The sequence below is a fragment of the Neltuma alba genome, unplaced genomic scaffold, assembly GCF_004799145.2.
Source record: "Neltuma alba isolate B1F8T4 unplaced genomic scaffold, ASM479914v2 tig00004031_pilon, whole genome shotgun sequence".
Classification (NCBI taxonomy): domain Eukaryota; kingdom Viridiplantae; phylum Streptophyta; class Magnoliopsida; order Fabales; family Fabaceae; genus Neltuma; species Neltuma alba.
Genome location: NW_021633532.1, coordinates 23801 through 40315, shown reverse-complemented (window position 1 = coordinate 40315; position 16515 = coordinate 23801). Strand labels below are relative to the sequence as shown.

Sequence of the window (16515 nt, the reverse complement as noted above, 5' to 3'; positions counted from 1 at the left end):
AATGTTCAATTTCTTTAACCATCTAGATTTATGCAGAAAAATTCAAACTGGTAACCATCAACTTTAGTACTAATTTATTATTATTTTGGGCCCATATAAACACTAACCTTAGAAATCATAAAGATGAAAGAGGGAAGGACACATAAAATAACAATTTAGAGATAATAGAAACCTAGGGGAGTGGAAAAACTTGAAAGAGAGTGACTTCAAAACACTTTATTGTCTAATTTGTTAAAGGATCTTACAAATGAAGAAACACTAAGACTATTTATAGAATGATAAGGAGGACTATTTAAGATATAATAATCCACACTAATCCTGGATGGATAGGATAAGAAATAGGATGGGTGAAGTCTTATCCACACTTATTCAAATGATAAAAGATAATCTGTATATTTTAATTAAAACCCTAACTATTCAAAATAAAGTATTATTGAACACAAAATAGCCTTTTTTTGGGCTACAAATAACCATTTTTTTGGGTCAAACACAATACAACCTTAACAAATCTCCTTTCGGTCCAAAAAAAGAAAACTTAACAACTCATGGACAGGCCTCCCCTCCCACAGAGCCCAATAAGAGTACTTTAGACTGACAAAGCCCATACGACTTGCTGTTATGGGAACAAGTTCATTTCCCCATACAAGTCATTCTAGAAACAAAACAATTAGTATTTCTCTATCCAATTGCAGTTACGCCGGTAAAAAAATCACATTGATCACTGCAATCACTAATTATTCATTACAAACCTTGACTATTCATATTAGTGTTTCCAAAAATGCATGAGAGGCACAGCACAGTCCAGATTAGTTTACTAACCAACCAAAAACATGAGAGACATGATCAACCACGTCACTTTTCATCAAAACTAAGGCAAACAGCATAGAATTCTGACGTAGGAAATTTCTGTCAGAACATGCACCTTGCTTTTGAAGAATTTAAGAGCAAATCTCCGATAGGTTTCCCAAGTTATCATCATAAAGTAGTAAAAAGAGTGGATACCAACTGTATAATCATAAGCAGGGTGACTCACAAGAAATTGTTAAGGGTATCAACTTCAAAAGAGAGTCTTTGGGCGTTCTGGTTGCACCGTTCAACAACAATAACAATAATAAGATCAAACCTTATCTCGGTATGCTTGCACCATTCATCCTTGCAATAATCTTATCAGTCTCATTCTGTTGCATGTTTTAATTTGCAGTTCAGAAAAGGTGGCAGATTTTAATGCACTCCCAGATAATTTCTCCACCATAAAGCCACATTTCTTATATCCTTGTTCTTCTGACTTCTTAGATTAGTCATATAAATAGCAAGTCTCAGGAATAATAAATAGTTCAACGACTTTTTTCCCCACTAAAGAAAGTAATAAGCAAGATAGGTAAAAGAATGAAAAGGAGTTTCTCCTTTTAAGTCAGCATTCCAGTGAACATTTCAAATATATACATTTTTCAATTGACAAATTATGCCTCAAAACTAGCAGTTCCCGTGTCTTGTATGCTTCTGAATATCTCATTGCACATCAATTGCCAATATCTAACAACAATCTTAATGCTACCAGTAATTCTTGCAAGAGCAGTCACCATTTTTGAAATGATGAAAACGTATTCTGTCTCTTACTATGATATCTCTTTGGTATACCCTAGAGACTAGTTTCATAAATTCATGACAGTCATCACAAGACCTTAGATTTTTCACGATTCGGATTTCAGACCCCGGACTTGTTCTGATTAATCCAAAAGCAAGAGCAAGTTTCTCACTGTGGTGAAGCAGCTGATTGGCTTTTTCCTGATCATCTCCTTCAAGCAAGACTTCAGAAACTTTTGGATAATACCCTTCTTTTCTCAATTTATCTACCATGTCATTTAATTTGACATATATGTTCTTTGCTTCAGAGTGATTATAATCTCCCATCAGAAATTCATGTATCACACCTTCAACTTCAATCCTGCTACATCCTGCTGGCTTTACTAGTCCTTTCTGTTTCATCAACTCCCTCGTTTTCGCCTTTTTACACCACTTTCCCTCTGATGCATAAACATTACTAGCAAGTATGAAGCTTCCACTATCATCTGCATCCATCTCTTGTAACCCAAGGTGTTTCATCAAACGCTTAATTCTAGTAGTATCCCCATGAATATTACAAGCCCATATCAGGGTTCTCCAAAGTATTGCATCAGGTTTGATCGGCATTTTATTAATAAACTCTTCGGCTTCTTTTAAACGACCTACTCTGGCTAGGAGGTCTACAATGCAACCGTAGTGCTGAATAGTTGGTCTTATACCGTATCTTTTTTGTATGCTACTAAAAAATTTGTAACATTGAGGAATCGAGCCCGCATTCCTACATGCTGATAAAACTGCGGTCATTGTCTTTTCATCAGGTTTTATTTTTGAAGCTTCCATTTCATAAAACAGGTCAATAGCTTCCTTGCATTTTCCATGGCTAGCCAGGCCAGAAATCATTGCCGTCCAAACAAAAACGTCTCTGTCCATGACATCACCATTAAAAACCTGCCATGCACTTTCTATACAACCGCATTTGGCGTACATATCGAGGAGCGCTGTCATAACATTACCCTTATAATGAAGCTTCCTCTCCTTCACAATTTTATGCACTGTCTTCCCCACACTTAACGCTCCCATTTCAGAACATGCTCTTAAAACAGATACAACCGTAGCATCATTCACCTCAATCCCACTTTCCAACATTTCTTCAAACTTCTTTATTGCTTCAGCAGGCCGATCATTGTCAACAAGGCCATCAATCATAGAAGTCCAGGACACCACATCTCTCTTAGACATTCTATCAAACATATCATATGCATTTCCCACTTCCCCAAACTCTGAATACATATAAATCAACGAATTCCCAATATGCAAATCCGAACTCAAACCCATTTTAGCAATCAACCCATGGATCTGTTCCCCTTGAGGGATGAGATTCAAACGGACACAACATTTGAGTACAAAGGGGAAAGTAAACTTATCAGGTCCAGGCATGTTATGGGACGGTCCATGGAGCATTGAGAGGAAAAGAGAGAGAGCTTGTGAGGGATGGGTGGGGTCGGAGCTCCAAGAGTAAGCTCGGATGATGGTGTTGTAAAAGTAAGAGTTCAAGGAAGGATTGGATTTGAGGATGAGACGAGCGTGGTTGAGATCTCCAGCGGCTGATAGGGCGGAAAAAGTGAAGATATTGGACAAAATTTTCTGGGACTCGCTGGTCTGTGTGTTTCCTAATTTCAGAACTCGTGCGTGAAGTTGCAAAGCCTGGGACATGGTATTGACCTCCATTTTCGAACAAGGTTCTGCAATGCCTTATCTCACGCTCTGTGAAGTGGCGGGCGGGCTCGCAGAACTCTGCATGGTGGTAAGTGGCAGTTACAATCCGTTGCAAACCGTTACTTACTGTTGCATAAAATCAGTATCAATAATATACGGTATCGCCGTAGAGGGCTAGTAGAGAGGGGACGAAGAAGTACGCACAAAAATGGCCACGGGGATGAAAACAAGCTCCGTGACCGTGAGGATGGATAGGCTAATCAGCAACGAACAGATGGGATAATTTTTTTTAACAACGGACGCTCAAGATGTATTTAGTTTCCCAATCGGCCAATTAATCCTGTCTGTCCTTTTTTGTGGCGCTTGGGCTTGCCGCGTAAAAAGAAACAAGTTTTAGGGTGTGTTTGGGATAGCGGTGGCAGAAGTAACTTTTTTTCAATCTGACTTTTATAGAAGTCAGATTGAGTAAAAGTCAGATAGGGTAATGTGATTTATGTTTGGATTGGGTTTTAGAAAAAAGTCAGTTTGAGAAGTTGAAACTTGTTTGGATGATAAATGTAAAAGTAAGTTTGAATGTAAAATGACTGAAAAGGATATAAACTTTATTAAACAATATATATTTATTTTATATATTTATAATTTGATAATTGTTAGAGAAAAATTAAAATTAAAATTATAAAAATAAAAATATTTATTTTTTAAAGAATAAATAATTTATTTTTAAAAAAATGATTTTATTATTCAAAAAATAATTTTTTAATATTAAAAACTAATTAGCTGGATTGAAAAAAAAAAAAAGAACTCACATAATGTATTCTCTCCACTCCCTCACTCATGGGCCCCACGAAGGGCGTAGTGGAGAAGCTGCACGAAGACGGAAAAGCTGAAAGCGGAGAAGCTGAAGGCAGCAGCTTATGAAAAAAAAGTCCATTTCCGCATAAGTCCATTTATCTTCACGATGGATCCAAACATTTCTTTTAAACAAGAAGTCACTTTTTTCAGCTTTTACCGGTGGATAAGTTAGTTTGAGGGCCCTCACCGTGATCCCAAACACACTCTTATTTAGGTATTTTTCTTAGAAAATATTTTTCTCAAAAACCCAAGCTTATAATCCATTAAAATATAACATATTTCATATAGTTAAATTTTTTTTAAAATGTATTAATTTTTCAATAAAATATAATAAATTTTTAACTTTATTCTGATTTGAAATAATACATCAACGCTAAAGATATAACGAAATGAAGTGATGAATAAGATAAAAAACACCTTCTCCCTTCCCGTCCCGTGATCACCAGAGGAGTAATAAAGAGCGAAACAAGTTTCTCGTCGTTAGGAGAATTACGTTATACCTTCGACTCCAAAGAAAGAAGGAAATCACAAAAGCGACTCAATTTACTTCGTTCGCGTTCGTCTTGAGGGTTTTCACCATTTGGAATGTTTCGCTTGCAAGCGTGTATCAAATCGTTGTCGTAATAACCGGGTGATTGTGTTTTCACAAATTACTTATTCGAGAGATTGGAATTGTGATTCGGATATCATCCAGCTATGGTGAAGGACACTACGTACTACGATACATTAGGCGTCGACGTTGATGCCTCCTCTGCTGAGATCAAGAAGGCCTATTATATCAAGGTAAATCCTTCTCCATCTATGCTTAATATGTTTCCTTTCCTGAATTCTGAAAGCATAAATGGGAGCCGAACGAACTCACATTTGACGATGCTTCTGAGCTTAATTTTGTGTTTATATTTTGGAATTAATTAATCTGAAAGGTGTGTTGTGAACGTTCAATTTGTACCAGTGCATTTGTTTAACTTGATCTTGCCATGCAGCTAATCTGCATTGTACCTCCCTGACGTACGCCCCTGAATACGTTAGATGATTATGTTTTCAACTGAATCACGTATCATTTGGAACGATTTCTTACACTTGCATAGTGGTCTTATTCGTCGCATAAATTTGTTTAATTTGTCAGATAGAACGTAGTTGCCGACATCTTAGATGTACATGGACCTCTGGTCTTGTGTTTATGATTGAGCTAGGCTGCTGACAACTTTTCTTTCTTTTCTTCAGGCAAGGATAGTTCACCCTGATAAGAATCCTGGGGATCCCACAGCTGCCAAGAATTTTCAGGTGAGCACGTTGAGGAGTGAATGGTTTGATGCGGATTTTGAATTCATTGCCCTTCATGATACAATGTCGTACTCTATGAAGTATTATTTATCATTCCTGGTTGGTTTTTGTGTCCGAACATGAATCTGTCATAAAATTTCTTGCCCATCATTCTTTTATCTCTGGTTTCTTCTTTCAGTTGTCTTGAATGTGGTTAAAAAAAAAAAAAAGCTCAAGACATTTCGTGTTTTCTCTTTCAATTTCCTTTTCATGGAATGTGTCCTGTATGGTATCTGTGCACAGCAACTTGGTGAGGCGTACCAGGTCTTAAGTGATCCTGCAAAGCGTGAAGCATATGATAAGCACGGAAAGTCAGGAGTACCACAGTAAGTTTACATACAACCTCACACTCACACACACACACATAACTGAAAAAAGAAGTTAAAATCTGTTTGGTTATGATCTCCATCATTTCATGAAATTCTGTCTCTGCAGTTGAAGCCATAAAGTCATGATTTTAGAGTACTACTTATACAATGTTTATACTTTGATGATCTCCCTCTGATTTTTCCTGTTGTCTCTTGCTAAACCAACTACGTATTTATATATGTGTCGATTGAGAAAGTGAATAATATATACGGAACATTTTGGTTGGCAGAGAATCCATGTTAGACCCTACAGCTGTATTTGGGATGCTGTTTGGGAGTGAATGTTTTGAAGAATATATAGGGCAACTTGCATTGGCTTCTCTAGCATCCATAGAAGTTGAGGAAGACCTACAAGACCCCGAAGTTCGTAAGCTAATAATTCAAGAGAAGATAAAAGTAAACTTCGATCTCTCCCCCTCTCTCTTTGGTATCTCATACAGTTTCTGCTTCCCACTTCCTGTTATTAACTGCTGAACTGCTGTAATTTGGATCCGTACGTAGGCATGGCAGAAAGATAGGGAAGAAAAACTTATAACCGCTCTTATACATCACCTCCAACCCTTTGTCGATGGTAAAACAGAAGAATTTACAACATGGGCAAATTCAGAAGCAGCCCAACTTTCACAAGCCGGTACTAACTATGCTCTTCTCTCTTGGCAGAGGTAGAATAGAATAGAGAATATAAAAAAAGAAAATTATAGATGAAAAATGTCCGTTTGGGATAAATCACTGCTAAATAAGAATAACAAATGTATCATAAAAATTAAATATCTCGATTCTTGGCCCAAATAATATTTAATTTGCTAACCAACTGGGGGATTAGTATCAATGGAGTTTCGAAGATACCACAAGCAATTTGGAGGTTTGGGTTTTTGGCATTATGGCATGTTTGATTTGACAATTAAAAGGAAAAACGGGGAATTTTTTTTTTTCAACATAAAATTTTTATCTCTCTTTATATTTTAGTAGTTTTTTTTAAGGCATATTGTTCTTTCTCTCTCTTTTTATTTCATTCCATTTTACATGCCAAGGCTCTTATTCATTATGATTTTTTTTTTCTTGTCTGCTCCAAAATGCGCTTGTTTAGTTATCAATCATGGAAGGGCCTGAAGATAATAGTCCTGGTCTTTGTTGCTATAGATTCTTTTCAATTTGATTAATCAAAATTTCTGTTTCAACCTAAAATGAGTACTATGTCACCAATTTCTGGTGCAATATAAGGTTTGGATTTATTTCATTTACAAAAATTTTAATTGAACTTCGAAAGCTGTAAGACTTATAGAAATATATATATATATATATATATATATCATGATTTACCAATATGCAGGATGTTTAAATATGTTTCTTGAGTGAAAGTCTGATACTAATTAATATCTCTTAATGAAAGATATCTTTTATGAGAATATCATGTCTTGATTGCAGAAGGCGTGCTTGTGCCTTAATTGTGAGCAATAATCTTAGAATACTAATTAATCGCTCTAAATTATTAATAATTTAGAAAGTGAGACATTCGATAAAAAAAATAAAGAAAGAAAATGAAACAAATCACAGTATCTTGGGCGATGAACTTCCTTTTTAAGTGTTATGTACTGGTTCTATGCTTAGGATTTATTTGTTTAGTAATATATGACGCTATTCCAGCTTTTGGAGAGGCCATGCTACACACAATTGGGTATATTTACACGCGAAAAGCTGCAAAAGAAATTGGAAAGGATAACCGATATATGAGAGTACCTTTTTTAGCAGAGTGGGTAAGAGACAAAGGACACAAGATCAAGTCACAAGTCATGGCTGCTTCAGGTACTCGCTAGACTAGACACTATATTTGGATATGTCATCCGAAAAAGGATTACTTCATGGATTGGAGGCTTCATGATGTTGGAAAACTTTCAAGTAATGACACTGATATGTATACATATATATACTTGAGAATTAATTAGGTGCTGTGAACTTGATTCAAATCCAAGAAGAGCTGAAGAGGCTAAACCAAGGAGGAGAAAACAAAGACGAAAACTTGGAGAAAGCGATAGAAGATAAGAAGGATGCCATGATTCATTCCCTTTGGCAGATCAACGTGGTTGATATTGAAACAACTCTCTCACATGTCTGCCTAGCTGTATGTTTTATCACCGTTTGTTTTCTGTAGCTTAATTGACAATTTTTATCATATTGATTAATACCGAAAACTTCCAAGCCACAACATATGTTGTACTCAGATCATTTACATCACGTCTTTCTTTTTTTTCTTTTTTTTTACATTCTTAATTTACTTCTGCATATATCTTTCTTTATTCTTTTATCCTTCTCTAGTTTTTACTTTAATTGCAAGACTTTTAAAAAAATGATACTTCACTTGTTTCTGGCTCAGGTTCTTAAAGATCCTAGTGCCAGCAGAGATGTTTTAAGGCTACGGGCTAGAGGGTTGAAAAAGTTAGGAACCATTTTCCAAGTAAGTGTTGCCAACTAATTAATCATAGAATTACCAAAATTTTTTGTCTCTCAAGTTTGCCTCAGTTATTGATTTGGTCCTGAAAGTTTAATTTCATCAAATCCTTAAAGTTTAATTTCATAACCGTACACAATTAGTTCTTATGGTTTAAAAAAGCTGGAGGATCATATCGTTACAAGAATGAATCTGAACAGAAGGTGCTTGTGAATCAGGTGATTGGTTTTTATTTTAATATTTAGGTTGAAGACATATAATCATAAACACAGATGTGATGTAATTATGTATGGTTATGAAATTTTAGGGACTTAAATTGACAAAGATTAAACTTCAAAAACCAAATAATAAATTAGACAAACTTAAGGAAACAAAAGTTTCATTATCCTCTAATCATAATTTGCTCTTGATTTGTCTGTATTTGATTAACAAGAATCAACTAATCATTTAGTTTTGATGCAGGGTGCTAAGGCTGCATACGCAAGAGAAAACAGTCTACGCAATGAAGCTGTCCAAAAGAACCAAAGTGACCAAAAACCAGAGGGTGCTTCTTCATCATAGTTATCTCTCCATGGTAGGAGTCTGGCAGTCTCTATGAGTTTATTACATTGACATGTTGTGAATTCTTTCGTTAGTTATTCTATTGGACGATGAAACATGTTATTCCTAGGGGAAATTCCACAAATATATATACAATTCGACACGTACATGGGACTAATCTCTTATGTTTAATTTTAATTTTTTGTTGGCTCATTATCAGAATATTCACACTACAAAGAACTCAAATCATCCCGGTACTTGTTGGCCAAAGATATCTTCCGAGTACTTATTTACGTAAACAACAATTGACATTCAAACTCCCAACCATTTATTTAAGCGATGAGAGTTTTTTTCCCATTTACACCAGCGTGAATTACCAAAAGATGTGCCTTTTAATTATCCTAGAAATGTTTTATATAATCAGTTCATTGTTGAATGGAGCAAAAGTTGCTCCCCTAAAAATGATGGAAACTGAATGCTTCTTTAATAATGGTTTAGAAGAAATCCCCATATATAGAAGAAGCAAACAAGGTGACGGTGTCTTCGTGATAATGATAAGAAAGGAAGAACGTCCACTTGGAAGCGCAATGTGACAAAGTAGCAATTAATATTATTATAAACAATCGCAAAGAAGATCGATCATATCCAGAAAGGTGGCTAAAGATTCCCAGCGCATCATACTGATGCCAATTCAGTCTCCACGGTATTACTTCTGGTCCTTAATAGAAGAACTAGTTGATTAGTTTAAGAGATTAAAAAATCTAGTTAAGTTAGTTATTTGGAATAAATAAGTATTATTTTTCTTAAAATATCTTTACTAATCATGTATATTATATTAACTAGAACTACCATTTGATGAAATATTTAACATATGCAACTGGTACAAGGGTTACCTTAGAAAAAATGAATAAGTATGAGGGATAAAATGGATTAGGATCTTATATATAGGATTAACATGAAAGTCAAACTAACTCTTATATTGAAGTCCATAAGTAATATTAATTTATCCGAAATCTCAGTCTTATTAGAGACCTCCTACATTAGATGGAGTTTGAGGCTTTATAATATTTTGATGAGAATGATATATCTTGCTATGAATTTCGTTTGCTTGCTGATTATATCGACTGATGGTTCCAAAAGTTTTTTTATTTTAGTTTCTAAATTATATTCCACGCGGAATTTAATTTGAAAACTTGAACTTTCCAGTTCTATATGTGTGTTTTGATTGCGCAGAGAGATGACATGAAAAACTTGTAATTCTGGTTAATCTCTGGAGTGCATATGTATAACTAAAATAGTTTCAGAGATATTCGCTAATTCAATTCTCACTTTTAAATCATTACATACCTAATAAAAGAGGCCACCCTCTCTTTTTGCATCTACGAGCACAATTCTCACACACACAAACACACACTGTCGATTATTGTCTGAACGCTCTCTTTAGTTTCCTGTCTCTCACTTCCATCAATCCTGTTGTGGGTGGACTGCCAAACAGTGAATGAATATAAAAGATGCCAATATCTGATCTTGCTTGATCCATTCACGAGATTCATAAATTTAGAAAAGGAAAAAGAAAAGACAACAATAAATTGTAACCTGCAGGGGTTTGGTACTGGGATTACTATGATCTATTCAAAGATACCTCTACGATCATTTCTAATATATTTCACCGAAAACTTATTAGTTCTTATATGGAGGTTTAATAAGTTTGTAACTTTGCCCTTATGACACACGCTTTATACACTCCCATTTAATAAGAGGTAAGGAGGAAAATCAGTGATAAAAAATTTATTATCTCTCTACCTTATATATAAGAACACAACGGTGTCATGCATATTCATTATTATAGATATGTATGAGAAATTCGGTTTGCAATCTACCATATATATGACCTTCCACTATGATCCTATCAGTTTGATGAAAGCATATACTCCTCCGGTCCTTAATATAAGACCCATTTAACTAATTTGATTAGATTAAGGAAGTTAGGTAAGTTAGTTAATTATAAGAAACGTGACACGTTTTTTCTAAAATACCATAATCATCTTTCTTAATATCCCCTCTCCCTCTTCTACTTGATTATGGTTGAGGGAGTATCCATAGGGGTGATTTAGAGAAAATTGATAAATATGATAAATGAGTCTTATATTTAGGACCAAAACTAACTCAACAATTGGGTCCTATATTAAGGACCGGAGGAGTATAATCATATAGTGTGAGACTAGATTGTTAAAGTGGTGTGAGGATGATCAATTTAATTAATGATTGAGTTTATATATATATATATATATGGAGAGAGAGAGACAGAGAGAGAGAGAGAGAGACAGGATAATGCTTCTTCAAGTAAGGGATGGAGCATGTGAACATGGATCCCAAAAGCACTTTTGCAGAAAAAATGGGTTAAAGATAAAGGGCACACATATTTAATATACATTTTAACCTCAGGCAGTGCTTCTCTTCTATTCTCCACCAAAGTCCTCTCATTTGCTGTCGCTGTCTTTTAGGCTTATTGATACCACTAGTCATTCCGAGATATTAAAATTATATTAATGTGTCTTATACCTACGTTGTCTCCTTTTGAGCCCAACCATGCAATATGTATATGCCCTTACCTATTCATCTCAATCCCTGAGCGAGAAAGTCATATCCCTATCCATGTCATAAATACTTTAATGGTAGGCTTCTAATTAGCTAGATTATGAAAAAGTTAATAGGTTGAGTCAATTATGAACAATTATTTTCAATTATAATGTACGTATATAATTCAAAGCCACAGAGATATCAGATTGATTTACCCGACTCTTCAATAATTAATTAATTAATTCAGTATAGCTTATTGAGAGAATTTGATTTATGACAAAATGTAGTCAAGTGTGTGCGTGTGTATGAGTCAACGAGTAACTATTTAAGAATGAATTTTGGTTAAAAATTATTTAATACATATTTATGATTCAATATTCGATTTAGCTATATATTTATGTTTTTGTTTATAAGCTTTAACCTACAAATTTTTCTGCACTATTTAGTCGTGATGAGAAGTCAAGCAAGTGGATCCATCAATCAATCAATGAATTAATTAATTCGTTTTCAGGGATATTTGTATTTCAAGTAGCAAAGGTCGTTTGGTACAAATTAAATTAATATAATATGAGTTAGGTATCCAGGAAAATATAATTTTGTTGTAAAGCATGCGTGAAGGAAACTCCAATAATTTTCCACTAAGGGGTCAGATTTCAACTATGGTCCTATAATGAATTGATTAATTGATTAATCAAGTTTATGGCATTCCACTAACTTCTTAGACTTAGTGCCCCAACAAAGGGAAAGTGGTCACTTTTTACCTTTTTGTGTTTGAATTCCTTGCTCAAGAGAACAGAAAGTTTGCTTTCTTTAATATAACTGTCAATTTTCTTCAATTCTTTCTTCGACACCACACTACCCATCTCTAGCCAAATTTATAGTTTCCTGCTAAATATACAGACAGTGAAGCATCATATCATAATAACTTGGCCTGCTTAGTTTTCTTTTTTCTAAGAGATAATGGGTAGTCTCGTGCTTCTCAAGAAGTTCACCATCTTTCTGCTCATTTCTCTGTCACTTTTCACTGCTACTTTTGCAGGTTGGTGTGTTTTTTTTCTTTTTTTGTTGGAAGTTTTTCTGATCTCTTGAGGACTTATTTGGTGCCAAAAAAACCCTAGCCACGTTGCCAGAGAAAGCTACCTAAAACTAAGTGCTTGCATGTGGAAATAGTTAAATTTAATGTACATTTTAGGGATTTGAGCTTGATTCCATCTTTTGAGTTGCTTAGTGCAGAGCACATGTGAACCTTATTGACTCTTTGATACTTGACATGTGTGTATGTATATCTATATGTATGTATGTTTCGTTCTCGAACCATATATATAAGCTCGCAGTTTTGTTTTGCTTCATGGATTTGCAGGTCGAAGAACAAAGTTTGTCAGTAAGTTGCCTGCAGATGTGGATGTTCAAGAAGAGGTAAGTGTCTGAAAATCCTTTGTCTCGATCATTGTTTCTGATAAGTTTGTGGTTCAAGAACGAACTGAAGAAGAAAACCCACAGCACAGATAACTAGCTAGTTAGGTTTCATCTGTCAACATTGTCATCATCATCAACCTCTTCATGCATCTCACTTACAGTCTTTTTAAATGATCATCGATCAAGTAATTCCACTTGTGGCTCCGGGCCAAAACCCTTCAACGGATAAATGGGTTACTAAAGTCGCCCCTCCCCCCCCCCCCCCTTTTCCCCTTGACACAAATGATCATATAGATCTCTCTCACACTTTTGAGGCGTGCCACCTGACAGTATGGCGCATAAACCATGAGCAACCAATGCCATGTATATAGATAATACTGAAAACTGGAAGGGCATATATATATGTATATTGATATTATTAATTGGTTTGTGTATAATAGATATATATATATAGTTAAAATTAATTAATGGAATTGAATAATATATGTGTATATATATTTGGTGTAGGAGGTGGGAAAGGAGGAAGAGAGCGTGATGCACGAGAGGCTGCTGAGGGCAAATACAAGAGACTATGGAAGATACGATCCTTCTCCAACTCTTTCTAAGCCTCCTTCCAAGCTCATTCCTAATAGTAATTAATTACTTGACCTCTCTCTTCATATAAATATAGAGAGGGAGGGAGGGAGGGAGGGAGGGAGGGTTATGATGGGATCATACCAATATATATATATATATATCATAAATAATCCATCCCTACTATCGTATTTATGTAATATATACAAATATACAGTATACTTGGTTACGTTATCATGAGGTATGTGTTGTTATCATATATGTTGTGAACCCTAACAGTTTAATATAAATATATGCATATGTATTTAGAGAGGTATGTGTTATGTTATATAAGTTTTGTGGCATGGTTTATGCTTGTGCTCTAAACAACGCGGATATTAAATTTGATGATCTAGACCAATATCACTCCACATTTGTTATGGTTGAGTGGATTTTTTTTTCAAATGAAAAAAAAAAAGCCAAATACACACACATATTACTTGTGATCCTTAACATAAGATCCAGTTCACTAATTTTAAAAAAAATAAAAAAATTAGTTAAGTTAGTTATTTGTAATAAATATGTGTTGTCTTTATTATAATACCCTTATTATTCATGTGTATTAATTTGAACTACTATTTGACGGAACTTTTAACATGTGCAAACAAGAGGTACATTGTGAAAAAATAGATAAATATAAGAGACAAAGTAGATTTTAGAGTCTTATATTTAGAACCAAATTGAACGCTAGTATATGCTTCTTTGGTCGCATGCATTGTATATATAAAAAGTAATGTAGTGGAAAAGCACTTGCATAAACACACTCTCTGTATGTGTGTTTTGGTTTTGCTTTTACGTGGTAATCAGTTTGTTGTGATGTCAAGCCTAATTGCATCCAATATAGTAATCCTCTTTACGCCTAAAATCGCAATGGAAGATGGTTACATTATAATATAATTCTTGTTTGAAGTATACTAAAACAATGGCCATGCCTATTAGTTTACGTTATATTTATTTCTGTCAACCACTTTGCAAGTAATCAAAAGGCCCCAATATAATCCTATGTTTAGATAACCCAAAGTCTTTTTTTTTAAAAAAAAAAAAAAAGGAACCGGATGCAAGCTACTATCTCCGGTCTTTAATATAAAACCTCGTTTGACTTTTGTTTTAATCCTAATTATAAGACTTTAACCCATTTTGTCTATCATATTTATGTATTTTTTTCTCAGGTAGTCTTTTTAATAATAATAGTTCTAGCCAACACATTTGATTAGTAAGGATATAATAACTAACTTAACTTATTTCCTTAATCTCCTCAAATTAGTTAACTAGCTCTTATAATTAAGACTGGAGGTAGTATATTACTCATTCCCTGGTCCTAAAAAACAATTAAAACTTCAATATCCGATAAAATCATATGGTACGCATAAAAATACAATGAATGTATATGATATAATAAGTACATGCACACAAAATAGAAATGTAAAGGCGTATCATTGATTAAGAAGGCACTCTCGCCAGGGTATATTCTACGCAATAGCTTATATGCTATACTTCAAATTATACACACACACACACACACACATATATAATTAAAACGGGTCTTCTGTGTTTTCAGGAGCCCTGGCTGGATCCATCCTTGTAGTTCTCTATTTTGTATATTTAATATATATTAATGGTATAAAATTAATTAGTTTATTCACACCGGGATAGAAAATTAATGAAGAAAGAAAATGACAGTTTCAACCATGTGCTAAAAGATGAGGTCACTAGGTGATGGGGCGTGGAGAAGTTCACCATTCACGTTCTGCTTAAAAAGAAAAGAGAAAACGGGCTTTGTATTTTACAGTAATTATCAATTAGGTAAAAACCCCAAGGATATGTTGCCATTGGCAAAAATAGTAGGCCCTATATCTCATTGGTTTGGACTTGCATCAGTGTTTTTCTTTTGTCAAGTATATTCAAAATATTGATGGACATTAAATATAGACGTCTCTTTTAATGAGATTGTAAAAGACTAACATTTTTTTCTGGTAAAAAAAAAAGACTAACATTTTTTATTAGACTTTACTTTGTGATTATATCACAGTGTATCTTTTGACTTTAAATGTAGGCCAGTATAGAAAGTTGTGTTCGCGCCACTTTAATGTTCTGATCAAAATTTGATTCCAAAATTATAAATTTGGATTTTTTAAAGTTCTAATTATGATCTTCCCAACTCAATAGTTAATAACATGTGTAATTATTATAGAAATAGATAGTGATAAATTTTGCATGTCAAATGAAATCTATTATTATATCTATATTGCATAATCAACAAATAAAGAAATTATTCTCAACACAGGATGACATTTGGAAATGAAGTTATCAAATCCTGTGATAAAATCTTTTTTTGGGGAAAGATCCAAAAAAAAAATCTTTGAAATTTCAAAATCCAAAATCAAGAATAACTAAGAAAATGTGTTATTATTTTTCTAATATTGTTAATTATTATTAAAGTGTAATTAACAAGACTTATTTGAAATTTTGAAATTCAAAGATATTTTTTTAGGATTCTGTTTTTTTGTTGTTGCCATTTTTCGAAATGAAGAGTTAGAGCATGCTGATGAGAAAATTCTGAACTTCGAAAATTACAGTGAACCAATATATGGAGGCCGCAAAAAATCAATAAATCAAGAAAGAATTTGATTATTATTATTATTAAAAATATAATAAACCTATCATTTATAAACAGATTATACGTTTTTTATATCTATTATATTAAGTTTTGTAATTCTTTATTTTTAAAATATTATTATTTTATTATAAACTTATATAAATAAAAATAAAATAAGATATATGATTATGTATGATTGGAAAACTAAGTATTTTCTTTTATAAACTCTTTTAAAGCTTTAACAAATGGCCTTATTCGTTTGCCAAACTGCGGATTAGTTGACTGTTTGTCTGTTTCGGTGCCAAACCTATTTCATTTTTAATTTATATTTATTTTTATTCACAAATTATATATAAACCCCACTCAGCCAATTAAGATACAGTATCAAACTAAAACAGAAATTAAAGTTCAAAAAATAACCAAAATAAAATTCTAAAAAAATAAATTCATTAAAATATGTACGTTTACTGAAAAATTAATTTTATCTTGGGATAAAGGACGTA

General features: G+C 33.6%; 3 protein-coding genes across 3 annotated transcripts; 2 read left to right on the top strand and 1 right to left on the bottom strand.

The window, feature by feature from the left end:
* Positions 1–1421: 1421 nt before the first annotated feature.
* On the bottom strand, positions 1422–3380 carry LOC114743459 (pentatricopeptide repeat-containing protein At4g21065-like). Its single transcript, XM_028931671.1, has one exon. It carries the CDS (start codon positions 3289–3291, stop codon positions 1552–1554), a length of 1740 nt encoding a protein of 579 aa, XP_028787504.1. The 5' UTR covers positions 3292–3380; the 3' UTR covers positions 1422–1551.
* A 1447-nt stretch (positions 3381–4827) lies between these two features.
* On the top strand, positions 4828–8996 carry LOC114743460 (chaperone protein dnaJ 10-like). The gene is made up of 9 exons (XM_028931672.1): positions 4828–4914; positions 5356–5415; positions 5698–5780; positions 6053–6218; positions 6324–6453; positions 7467–7625; positions 7766–7941; positions 8194–8274; positions 8731–8996. The coding sequence occupies exons 1-9, from the start codon at positions 4828–4830 to the stop codon at positions 8827–8829; spliced, it is 1041 nt and encodes a 346-aa protein (XP_028787505.1). The 3' UTR covers positions 8830–8996.
* Positions 8997–12244: 3248 nt separating this feature from the next.
* On the top strand, positions 12245–13534 carry LOC114743453 (protein CASPARIAN STRIP INTEGRITY FACTOR 1-like). The gene is made up of 3 exons (XM_028931661.1): positions 12245–12427; positions 12749–12804; positions 13312–13534. Exons 1-3 carry the CDS (start codon positions 12349–12351, stop codon positions 13441–13443), a joined length of 267 nt encoding a protein of 88 aa, XP_028787494.1. The 5' UTR covers positions 12245–12348; the 3' UTR covers positions 13444–13534.
* The last annotated feature ends 2981 nt before the right edge of the window (positions 13535–16515 follow it).